General features: G+C 45.9%; 2 protein-coding genes across 3 annotated transcripts in view; both read left to right on the forward strand.

The window, feature by feature from the left end:
• kiaa0586 (KIAA0586 ortholog) overlaps positions 1-7,566 on the forward strand; it is a 39,674-nt gene extending 32,108 nt beyond the window's left edge. The window contains exons 27-29 of the mRNA XM_030044808.1: positions 968-1,066; positions 1,786-1,948; positions 6,986-7,566. Coding sequence (XP_029900668.1) covers positions 968-1,066; positions 1,786-1,948; positions 6,986-7,176 — 453 coding nt within the window. The 3' untranslated portion in view covers positions 7,177-7,566. The remainder of the gene's footprint in view (positions 1-967; positions 1,067-1,785; positions 1,949-6,985) is intronic.
• A 4,161-nt stretch (positions 7,567-11,727) lies between these two features.
• Positions 11,728-12,500, forward strand: part of dact1 (dishevelled-binding antagonist of beta-catenin 1) — a 16,318-nt gene continuing 15,545 nt past the window's right edge. For both annotated transcript variants that reach the window (XR_003927758.1, XM_030044232.1), the window contains exon 1: positions 11,728-12,413. Coding sequence is in view for 1 of the 2 variants with exons in the window: in XM_030044232.1 (XP_029900092.1) it covers positions 12,135-12,413 (279 nt within the window). In the remaining variant the exon portion in view is untranslated. The remainder of the gene's footprint in view (positions 12,414-12,500) is intronic.

A 12,500-nucleotide genomic window follows, 5' to 3' on the forward strand; every position in this document is an offset into this window, starting at 1 on the left:
GACTCAGATGAACTTGTCCTCAGAAGCAGAGGTGACTCTTGGTCTTCCTTTCCTGGGTCGGCCCTCATGTGTGCCAGTTTCGTTGTAGCGCTTGATGGTTTTTGCGACTCCACTTGGGGACACATTTAAAGTTTTTGCAATTTTCCGGACTGACTGACCTTCATTTCTTAAAGTAATGATGGCCACTCGTTTTTCTTTAGTTAGCTGATTGGTTCTTGCCATAATATGAATTTTAACAGTTGTCCAATAGGGCTGTCGGCTGTGTAGTAACCTGACTTCTGCACAACACCACTGATGGTCCCAACCCCATTGATAAAGCAAGAAATTCCACTAATTAACCCTGATAAGGCACACCTGTGAAGTGCAAACCATTTCAGGTGACTACCTCTTGAAGCTCATGGAGAGAATGCCAAGAGTGTGCAAAGCAGTAATCAGAGCAAAGGGTGGCTATTTTGAAGAAACTAGAATATAAAACATGTTTTCAGTTATTTCACCTTTTTTTGTTAAGTACATAACTCCACGTGTTCATTCATAGTTTTGATGCCTTCAGTGAGAATCTACAATGTAAATAGTCATGAAAATAAAGAAAACGCATTGAATGAGAAGGTGTGTCCAAACTTTTGGCCTGTACTGTATGTTCTGATGATTTCTTGTAGTTTTTTTCTGAGCAGAATTTTGTGCAACAGGAAATAAAGGAGCAGTTACAGGCCAGTTACTTTCATTTACTTTCATTTACTGAAGCAAATAAAAGCCCAGCCATTACAGTTTATTCCAATACATTCTGCTTTATTCTAATATATATCATTGTCATACATTATAATTTTAGCATAGCATTCTGTTTGCTGCCCTCACTCTGCTTGGCAGCAGGTCTTTTAATATAGTTTTCTGTTATAATAGTAGTAGTAGTAGTAGTAGTAGTAGTAGTAGTCATAATAGTATATATACTTTATTCTATGTTTTTCCTCAGGACTTTGACCCTCCCAGTGAGGGTCAGGTCAAAGGTCACAACCCCCTACTGACCCTTCTGACCAGGATGGACCAAGGAGTCACACACACACACACCCAGGTACACACACACACACACACACACACACACACACACACACACACAGTGCAGAGGTTGGCCAGCAGGTGGCAGTGAAAGCTCCAGGTGAGTCTAACAGTTGAGACCTGAGTCTCTGAGGTGGGACACTGAGGAGTGACCCGCTCTTATTCTCTTCTCAGTTTGTCACTTTCTGAGTCTGAAGGCCTTTTCACGCCACGAGAAAACACACAACAATGTATACATAATGCACATACTTTTTTTTATTTGTAAGGCACATATTTTTATATTTTGTCTTTCTTTCTAATTCTTATAATTTAATTCTTCCTTCAGAATCTGAGCAGTTGCAGCTGGCCCAGTTCCCCCAATTCAGTTCAAGTCAATTCAATTCAAAGAGCTTTATTATTCTGTTAGGAACTTCAGTTGTGATCAATAAAGTATTTCTGATTCTGAATCGGGCAAACGAGATACAGTTTGTCTCCTTTTTAAATAAACTTTGTGTGTAGGATATGGCCAACAGACTTAAAAAACATCCAAAGCACACCATTCTGTTGAAAAATATTAAAAATAAAGACATTTTTTCAACAGACCAGTGGGGCTTGGATGTTTTTTCAGTCCTTGTCAGTGTTCAGGAACGACGGAAACAATTTCAGACTTTGACTCAAACCAGAATCTCAGAGCAGAATCTGCTGTGGCCAGCTCCATGACCTCTGACCTCTGACCTCTGACCTGCTGTGTCTCAGGGCTCCTGGAGGGAGGAGGAGGAGGTGGAGGAGGAGGAGGGGGAGGTGAGTGTGGGGGAGGTGACAGGAGACAGGACTACAAATCCCAGAAGCTCCGCTGCAAAGACAGCAACATGTACGGCAGCCCAGCAGGACCAAACCTCTCCTGGACAGATCTGTCAAGGTATAAACACCTGTGTGTGTGTGTGTGTGTGTGTGTGTGTGTGTGTGTTTGTGTGTGTGTTTGTGTGTAGAGCAGTCTTTGTTTTGAACCAGAACAAAGTTAGGACCTGCTCACATCACCAGGTTTGTTCCTCGCCCGGCTCGTTTGCCCCTAAAATCCGGATTCTTTGCCCAGAGTGAGGCTCTGTTCTGTGCTTGAACACAGTTCACCTCCCCGCCGTGGCTCGGCTGGAGGGGGTGTGCTCCAGCACGGCACAGGCGTTCATACACGAGCACATGCACAGTCACACACACAGCGTGTGGACGTAAATCATGCAACTTTCCTCCTGCCTCTGCAAAACTGTTTAATGTGCAGCACGATTACGGGCAAATGGCCGCGTTGTGCATCAATACTCAGCCCTGTTGTCTGTGTTGTTGTCTGTTGTGCTGCTGCAACCGCGTAGAAACAAAAGTCGGTTTATAATGAAACAGCAGTCTGTGTGCGCGGCAGACCTGGCACCGGACCAGCACCGGACCGGCACCGGACCGGCACCTGGTCAGGTCTGGTCTGCCGGATCTGCCAGGTGCTGCTCCGGCTGTCAGTTGGACGTTTCTGAAGAAGGAGGAAGTTACCTCTGAAACTATAAAGGTAAATAAATATCCCCTGTCTGATTAAAGGAACAAAAAACGTCTTTTAGTTAAAGGAAGACATGATGAATGTGTCTGAACTACATCGATTTATAATGTCGGGCCATGCCTGTGTCTGTTTCAACGTGATGACGTGCACACCGGGGGCCAGGGTTGCCAAGTCCGCGTTTTTTCCACCAAATTGGGCTACTTTTAAGTGTTGCCACAGGTAACAAATTTTGTCCGCGGGTTGGGCTTGGGCAGACATGAATAAAGATTCATATTTTGAATGACCAATGTTTATACCCAAATCCTGTCAAACTGACTCCAGATCAGCATATAAACTATCCACATATGTCACCTGCTCCACAGACAAATAATATGCCAATGCTGTGTGAGGCCACTCAGCACATGACCAATCACATCATCAGCACCACTCGTGCCCAGTGCCTGTCAGCTGAAGTAAGGTATCCCATATTGTAGTTCTGATATACTGTAAATTAAATAGGTGAAAGAACTGTTTCGGGAAATTGCCTTTAATGTTTATGGTGTTATTTCATAGATATTATAGTGCATTTTGCAATTATAGCAATTCTGTTGGACTTTAAAAGCAACATATATGGATTTTTATGGGCATATTTTGAGTTCTGATATTGGGCTGGTTTTTGGGCCCTTTTTATACCAGGCTGGGCGGGTTTGGGCTGGTTTTGAGTTGCTGTTTGGCTGCTTTTGCCTCACAGACCTGGCAACCCTGCCGGGGGCAGTTTGGGTGCGTTTAGGCTTTAGGTGATGTGAGTGCAGGTCAGCGGGGGTGGGGGTGGGGGTGGGGGGTGGGGGGCGGTGTAGGGGGGGTTTGGCTTTAACACGATACAGAGCAAATGGATTGAATGTGAGTGGGACCTTAATCAAACAGCTGAGACGCAGCCAAACTGTGAGCTTAGCTACACCTGTTTCACTGCTGTACTACTGCAGTACACTGTAGTACTGCTGAAGTACACTGCGGTACACTGTAGTACTGCTAAAGTACACTGAAGTACACTGCAGTACACTGTAGTACTGCTGTAGTACACTGCAGTACTGCTAAAGTACACTGTAGTACACTGCAGTACTGCTGCAAACTGAGCTGAAGTTGTGTCTCCTGCTGACCAGCAGGTGGCAGCGTGACTCTACCCTCCTCTCTCTCCCTCTCTCTGTTGTTGGTTTAACTGGCCCCACACACACACACACACACACACACACTCACACTCACACACACACACACACACACACACACTCACACATTCACACACACACAAACAGACCTGCCCGTCTGTCTCTCTGCCTGTCTGTCTCTCTGCTCTCCAGTTGTCCATATATGGTAATGTTTATACCAGTCGACTGGTCAGATTTACTCACTGGCTGTTTTACTTCATTGTTTCACTGCTGTGTGTGTGTGTGTGTGTGTGTGTGTGTGTGTGTGTGTGTGTGTGTGTGTGTGTGTGTGTGACTGCTCTGTTCCAGATGATCAATAAAAATTGATAATCCTGATCAAAGTGTTCAGGGCAGACTCGTTGTAGAGCAGGACTTTGCAGTAGTGGTACTTGAAGTGTCAGTAGTATCAGTGACAGTGGTAGTACCAGTGATAGTATCAGTGTGTAGTGTGTGCGAACACCCCCCCCCCCCCCCCCCCACCCCACCCCTCATACTGATCAGTTAATTGATCAGTCATCAGGTTATTAGAATGTGACCTGTAGCTGATCAGCTGCTTTTCATCTCATCTGCACAGAACAGCCACATCATCTGATTCCATTCTGTTCTGTTATTATGTTGTCATGTCATGTTATGTTTTGTCATGTCATGTTATGTCATGTTATGTCATGTTATGTTTTGTCATGTCATGTCATGTCATGTCAAGTCATACTACGTCATGTTACGTCATATTATGTCATGTCATGTCATGTTACGTCATGTTATGTCATGTTACGTCATGTTATGTCATGTTATGTCATGTTATGTCATGTCATGTTATGTTATCATGTCATGTCATGTCATGTTACGTCATGTTATGTCATATTATGTCATGTCATGTCATATTTCATGTCATGTCAAGTTACATCATGTCATGTCATGTCATATTATGTCATGTCATATTATGTCATGTCATGTCATGTTACGTCATGTCATGTCATATTATGTCATGTCATGTTATGTTGTCATGTCATGTTATGTTATGTTGTCATGTCATGTTGTCATGTCATGTTATCATGTCATGTTATGTTGTCATGTCATGTCATGTTATCATGTCATGTTATGTTATCATGTCATGTTATGTTGTCATGTCATGTCATGTTATGTTGTCATGTCATGTCATGTTGTTATGTTGTTATTTCATGTCATGTCATGTTACATCATGTCATGTCATGTCATATTATGTCATGTCATGTTATGTTGTCATGTCATGTCATGTTATGTTGTCATGTCATGTCATGTTGTTATGTTGTTATTTCATGTCATGTCATGTTACATCATGTCATGTCATGTCATATTATGTCATGTCATGTTATGTTGTCATGTCATGTCATATTATGTCATGTCATGTTATCATGTCATGTTATGTTGTCATGTCATGTCATGTTATGTTGTCATGTCATGTCATGTTGTTATGTTGTTATTTCATGTCATGTCATGTTACATCATGTCATGTCATGTCATATTATGTCATGTCATGTTATGTTGTCATGTCATGTCATATTATGTCATGTCATGTCATATTATGTCATGTCATGTTATGTTGTCATGTCATGTCATGTTATGTCATGTCATGTCATGTTACGTCATGTCATGTCATATTATGTCATGTCATGTCATGTCATGTTATGCTGTCATGTCATGTCATGTTACGTCATGTCATGTCATGTCATGTTATGTCATGTCATATTATGTCATGTCATGTTATGTTGTCATGTCATGTCATGTTATGTCATGTCATGTCATGTTACGTCATGTCATGTCATGTTATGTCATGTCATGTCATGTCATGTCATGTCATGTCATGTTACGTCATGTCATGTCATATTATGTCATGTCATGTCATGTCATGTTATGCTGTCATGTCATGTTATGTCATGTCATGTCATGTCATGTCATGTTATGTTATATGAACACAGCTGATGCACCTGTGATTTATTACAAAATAACAGGGATCTCGTTTATGTCACCATGCATCTGTACACACACACACACACACACACCAGAGTTGAATATCTACTAGTTGAATCTTTGTCTCTAAGTAGCATCAGCATGGTAACCATGACAACCAGAGAGCAGTGGGATGTAGCGTTACTGCGTTGCCATGGAGACAGAGAGAGAAATAACAGAGCAGAGAATATTTTCTGTGTAAAAACAGAAGCTGTTTAATATCAGTTATTATATCACCTTTTAATGTTTAAACACTTTCACTTTAACACACACACACACACACACACACACTGTATCAATGCTGTCCTCCCTCCACCTGGCAAAGCAGACTGCTGCCTGGAATGTGTGTGTGTGTGTGTGTGTGTGTGTGTGTGTTCTCCCAGTCCTGTTTCTCGTATTTCACATAAGCCACACACACACACACACAGCTCTGTGTTTCAGTGTTTTGCCAAAATTCTCCTCCAGCTGTATACACTGGCCTCTTTCACACACCCAGTCTGTGTGTGTGTGTGTGTGTGTGTGTGTGTGTGTGTGTGTGTGTTAGTAGTTTTAGATGTGGAAAGTTTGCTGCTCTGCTGTGGGACAGTTTGAATAAATCCCATAATAACAAGGAACGACTGCTGAGATCACACACACACACACACACACACACACAGACACACACACACACACACACACACACACTGCAGCTGCACTGAGCACACACTCAGGCTCGTTTTGGTGTGTGTGAGTCTGGGGTCCAGCAGGAGGCTCTGGGTCCAGAGTGGAGCCGCTTCTGAAACGTCCTGAACCTCTCCGCCTCCTGTGAGGAGTTTCACACACACACACACACACACACACACACACACACACACACACAGTTTCTGCCGGCTGTTCCTTCGTCTGATGATGCCTTCACTTGCATTCGGCCAACGGCGCTGCGTTCACTGACACTTGGATAAGAAACCACCCAAACAGAAGCAGCACATTCAGACTGAGCTCTGCAGCTGAGACGGCTGGGATGTACCTGTCCACCTGCGTGCACACGGGACGGGCGGGCCGGGTCAGGGGGCGGGTCACGAGCCGGGCGGGCCGGGTCACGGGGCGGGTCACGGGGCGGGTCACTGGGCGGGTCACGGGGCAGGTCATGGTGTTTGGGTTGAGTTTGGGATGTTGAACTTTGCGGCTGAGAGACAAATCAAAGAGTTGACCTGTTCAGTTTGTGTTCTTCCAGGCAGTGACCTCACCATGAGGGGGGGTTTGTTTTGTGTTCCAGCAGAGCAGCAGGCCAGCTGCAGGAGGGTGGACGTCCGCCTGCCGCCTGTCAGCCGGGGGGAGCAGGAGGAGGAGGAGCAGGAGGAGGAGCAGGAGGAGCAGGAGCAGCAGGAGGAGCAGGAGCTGATGGAGGAGGCAGGGAGTCCAGCAGGAGCAGCAGACAGCGACTCCTCTGCCAACGACGTTTTCTAAAGGAGACACTAAAGCTGCAGTCTGACTTACACTGTTTCCCATGATGCCGCAGTGTGGCGGCGTGCGCAGGATGATGTCACTCTTTGATGATGTCACGCTGATGATGTCACTCTCTGATGATGTCACTCTGTCTGTCAGCAGCGACTCTCAGCTGAGCTCTGAGTTTGAGTGAAATGCTCCTTTATGATCTGAGCCTCATGATCTGGTCGGACACACACACACACACACACACACACACACACACACACACACACACCCTGTGGAGGTGCTGCGTGTTACTATCACTGTGTACTCATAGTATTTGTAGTACTTGTGGTACACAAGTTGATATTGAAGTGAAGCTGCTTTGAAAGTTTGTAACTGAACTCTGTTTGAATAAAGTTTTTTTTCCCATGATCCATCAGTCCTCCAGCATATAAGGTCAGTATGATGTGTGTGTGTGTGTGTGTGTGTGTGTGTGTGTGTGTGTGTGATGTGTTCTGTGTCTGTGAATCAGGAGCTGAGTCAGCACACACACACACACACACATAAAAATGCAGTGGGATGATCACACCACATACACACACACACACACACACACACACACTCACACACTCAGAGTGGACAGATAAGACAATAACCAGGAAACAGGGTTAGTGAAGCAGCAGACAGATGGTAGACAGCACACACACACACACACACACACACACGCCCTCAGTGAAAGGTTTGGCGTCTCTTTGGTCGATTCTTCTCATGAGTTGTGTTGAGTTCCAGTGGACAGTCTGCTGCCCCCTGCAGGGCGAGGCAGCAAACTGTCCCAGAGGAGCTCCTGGACGAGCGGCTCGGTGACGTCGGGCTGACGTTCGTTACATCGACGAGTTTATTCTCATTAATTTACCTCTTTAATCTCTGAGAATATCCACACTTTCTTTCTCGTAAATTTACGACTTTCATTTTGAAAATTCAGAGGGTTTTTTTCATAGCATATCACACACACACACTCACACACACACACACAAACATTCACACACTCACACACACACACACACACACACACACACACACTCATTCTCCAAACTGCTGGTCGCCGTGAGGCTGGCGGGGGGCACAGACGAGTGTGTGTGTGTGTGTGTGTGTGTGTGTGAGTGTGAGTGTGTGTGTCCAGAGGTTGATCACCTCTGTGGTAGACGCAGCGTCCTGATTGGATGAGCAGACCTTAGAGTGTCTTCACCGGCCAATCAGGGGAGTGAAAAAACATCTTTTGTTCCCTGAAGTGACGACATCAGATAGAACTGAGTGTGTGTGTGTGTGAGTGTGTGAGTGTGTGTGTGTGTGTGTGTGTGTGTGTGTGGGGATAATGGTTCCCAGACTGGACTGAGGATGATGAAGACAACAACGGTGATGATGATGATGATGCATCATGTTGGCGTGTTTGTGCAGTGATGTCATGGCTGCCATCTGGTTCCCATGAAGCTGTGTGTGTGTGTGTGTGTGTGTGTGTGTGTGTGTGTGTGTGTGTGTGTGTATGCTCTCTAACACACCTTGTACATCTGTCTGCAGCTCTGTGTCCACTGCCAAATCTTCATCAGTCAGTATTGATCTCTGCTAATCGATGATGTCGTTGGTCATGTGACCTGCAGCGCCGCCATCAGGCCACACGCAGGCGCTGACGAGCCTTTTATCAATCACACTGCAGTTCTGGGCAGGACACGCCCACAGGCACTGTGATTGGTCAGAGTTTCCTTTTCGCCTCTTGTTCATTGGCTGAAAAAGCTGTGATGTGACAGGCAGGTGAGGCTCACCTGGCTCAGGTGAGCTCACACGGAGAGGGGCGGGGCTCACACGGTGAGGGGCGGGGCTCAACGAGAGGTTTACTTCTGAATGAATTCAGTTAAAGCAGGGGTCACCAATCATGTGCCATGGAGGCCGAGAGGCTGCAGGTTTTCATTCCAACCAAGACCTCCACCAGGTGACTTCACTGATCAGCTCCTCCTTTCTGATACAAGGTGAGGTGATCAGTGAAGTCACCTGGTGGAGGTCTTGTTTGGAATGAAAACCTGCAGCCTCTCGGCCTCCATGGCACATGATTGGTGACCCCTGAGTTAAAGGAACTCGAGCAAATTCACTTGATTTCTTTCAGAGGCAGGTGAGGAGAAAATTAGCATCAAATTACCAGAAATTTTGTTTAAAAAAAATATAATCATAAATAAAATTACCAAACAAACAAATTACCTGAAAATGTGCAAAAAAAAAAAAGAAGAAAAAATACTTATTTAATTATCTAATTATTAAAATTACATTTAGTGATCATATTTAATATACATTTAATATTTTAATTCATTCCTAATTCAATAATAATAATAATAATAATAATAATAATAATAATACTGCTTGCTTGGACACACACACACACACACTCACACTCACACACACACACACACACACACTGGCACTGGGAGCTGGGACTCATGAATTATTAACTGGCAGTAATTAAAAGCTGCAGCATCACACCGGCTTTTATTTTGGATTTAAAGCCACAGCACTGATGAGTCACCTCACCGCCACGCACGCACACACGCACGCACACACACACACACGCACGCACACGCGCACACACACACACACACACACAGCAGCAGAAAAGTAACACATGATGATAGGAAACATGATAAAACATGAGAAAGTCTCACCTTGAACTGAATCTCATGTCAAAATAAACTGATGGAAAATATTATCAGGGATAAGACGTGTGTGTGTGTGTGTGTGTGTGTGTGTGTGTGTGCGTGTGTGTGTGTGTGTGGGTGCGTGTGTGTGTGTGTGTGTGTGTGTGTGTGTGCCTGCAGACACAGTCACATGATTGATGTTTCCATGTAAACGGGACCCGAGCAGCGGCCGGCGCTAGGACCCGGCGGTGGGCGGGCTCAGCCGGAGGGGCGGGGCGTCAAGCTGCCGCACAGAAACACGACGAGACCGGAAGTGCGATGAATCATCCTCCAAAATATAAGCCATCGTTTTTTCTCGAGAACAGCAGAATTTCATTTCATTTTGTTTTACTGTAAAGCAGCTGAGCTCCAGCCTTTATGAAAAATATTTTTTTTTACATAAACTCAATCATAATGAGAATATTGATGATGAGAATAATCATCATCACAATAACAATACTAATAATTATAATAATTATCATTATTATTATTGTCATTATATCATTATTATGAGATACTCCAAATCCACTAACCTCTAAATGTGGTGACATAACATCCCCAAACAAACAAACAAACAAACAACAAACAAAATCAGAATGTGCAGGAAAATCAGTTGATAACCTCCTGCAGACAGGTGTGATGATGATGATGATGATGATGATGATGATGATGATGATGATCTGTAAACTCTGGCTGCTGTCTTATGGCTGCAGAATCACATCACATAGAAAAGATCCCTGTGTGTCGTGCAGCGTTTCCCTGCAGGGCAGCAGCTCCTGATCGTCTCCAGCAGTTTGTAAGAGTTTATAATATAATAACTGGTTTGAATGGATGAGACTGACAGGAGCGTCTGAACGCGTGTTTGTGTTTGTGTTTGTTTGTGTTTGTGTTTGTGTTTGTGTTTGTTTGTGTTTGTGTTTGTTTGTGTTTGTTTGTGTTTGTGTTTGTGTTTGTGTTTGTTTGTGTTTGTGTTTGTGTTTGTTTGTGTTTGTGTTTGTGTTTGTGTTTGTGTTTGTGTTTGTTTGTGTTTGTGTTTGTGTGCTTCGCCTCGAGGTGGCAGCAGGACAGGACGTCGTGTTGCCAGTTAATCCAGTGGATGTGGGAGGAGAGGATGTTGCACTTAAAAACGTCTATTGCTCTTAAAATAATAATTGCATATTAACCTGATGCTCTGTGGCGGCTCAGGTAGCTTTTTATTCTTTTAATTTTCTGTCAAGCGCTGTGTGAATTCTGTCTCAGAAAGATATTACAGGAATAATAATTATAATTATGATATAATCGGTGGGTGTTGACAGGCTGTGTGTCAGTGTGACTGTCAGCTGCTGCACGACTTTTCACAGACGCTCAACTTCTAATGTTTCTGTATGTATTGTTGTAATATTTTGTAGGATTAATGAACACACAAACTTAATGTACATAGTTTTTGTAATTTGTAAGGCACATATTTTTATATTTTGTATTTCTTTCTTGTCTTGAAAAATTGTGCACCTGCAGCTGACAAAGTTTGACCTCAATAAAGGATTTCTGATTCTGATGTTATAATCAATATTGTTGTCATTATATTAATTCATGTTATGAGTAGTATCAGGCCTGTTGTTATGGTGTCGTGCTTAGAAAAGCTCCTCTCCGAATCATTTGTAGTATTTAAAAAAAAAAAAAAAAAAAAAGAGGGGGCTTTTCTTTTGAAAGCTGTGTCCGGAAGTGTTGCTGTTCATTCCGGTGGGCTTGATGAGCAGAGCGGGGTTTGCGGGGCGGAGGGGCGGGGTTGTGGTCCGGGGTGGGCGGGGTTGTGTCCGGAGGGGCGGGGCCTGTGCGGAGCTGCAGCCCGGCTCTCCGCTCCCCGTCAGTCCGGTCGGAGGCTGCACGGCGGCGGCAGCAGCTCCCAGCCCGCACGAGGATCTGCACTCTGCCTCACTCCGCTGCTGCCCCGGGGGATTGTGGGATTTACCTGGACGCTACCTGGAGCCTGCACGAGCACCGGATTTACCCCACTACCACCCACCCCACCCTACCCCACCCGACCCGTGCGTCCGGAGGGAAACAAACAACCTGCTGCTCCGGATCCGGATGATCCAAGGCGGAGGAGTTGGGAGCCGCGGGGGAGACGGGAGTTCTCATTGGCTGAGGGAGAACCTGTTTAATTAAGCAGCTTCAGTCAAACTACTTCATTGGAGCAGCCGCTTCCGCGCACGCGCTCCCACTGCCGTGCGTGACCCGCCGCTCTCAACATCCCGCAAAGTAGCGCAGATGCCGCACGCGGGCTGAGGCTGCGGAGAGATGCTGCTGTCCTGCAGGGAGGCGGGGGGGAGGGGGGAGCCGCGGGACCGAGCGCCGGGCCCCGCCGGGGGCGACGGGGACGCGGAGCGGGCGCGCACCCGGGAGCGCCTGGAGGCCGCGCTGTCCGGACTCGCGGAGCTCGAGCTGCTGCGGCAGCGGCACGAGCTGCTGGTCCGGGCCGCGCTGCACGAGCCGCCGCCGGGCAGAGAGCGAGCGAGCCCGCGGAGCCCCGACGAGAAACTGCTGGAGGACAACATCCTGCTGCTCCGGAAACAGCTGGTAGGCCCTGACCCCTGACCCCTGACCCCTGACCCCGTCTGACCCCGCCTGACCCCAGGCTGGCCGACTGTGTGTGTGTGTGTGTGT

Source organism: Myripristis murdjan, chromosome 22, assembly GCF_902150065.1.
Source record: "Myripristis murdjan chromosome 22, fMyrMur1.1, whole genome shotgun sequence".
Lineage (NCBI taxonomy): Eukaryota > Metazoa > Chordata > Actinopteri > Holocentriformes > Holocentridae > Myripristis > Myripristis murdjan.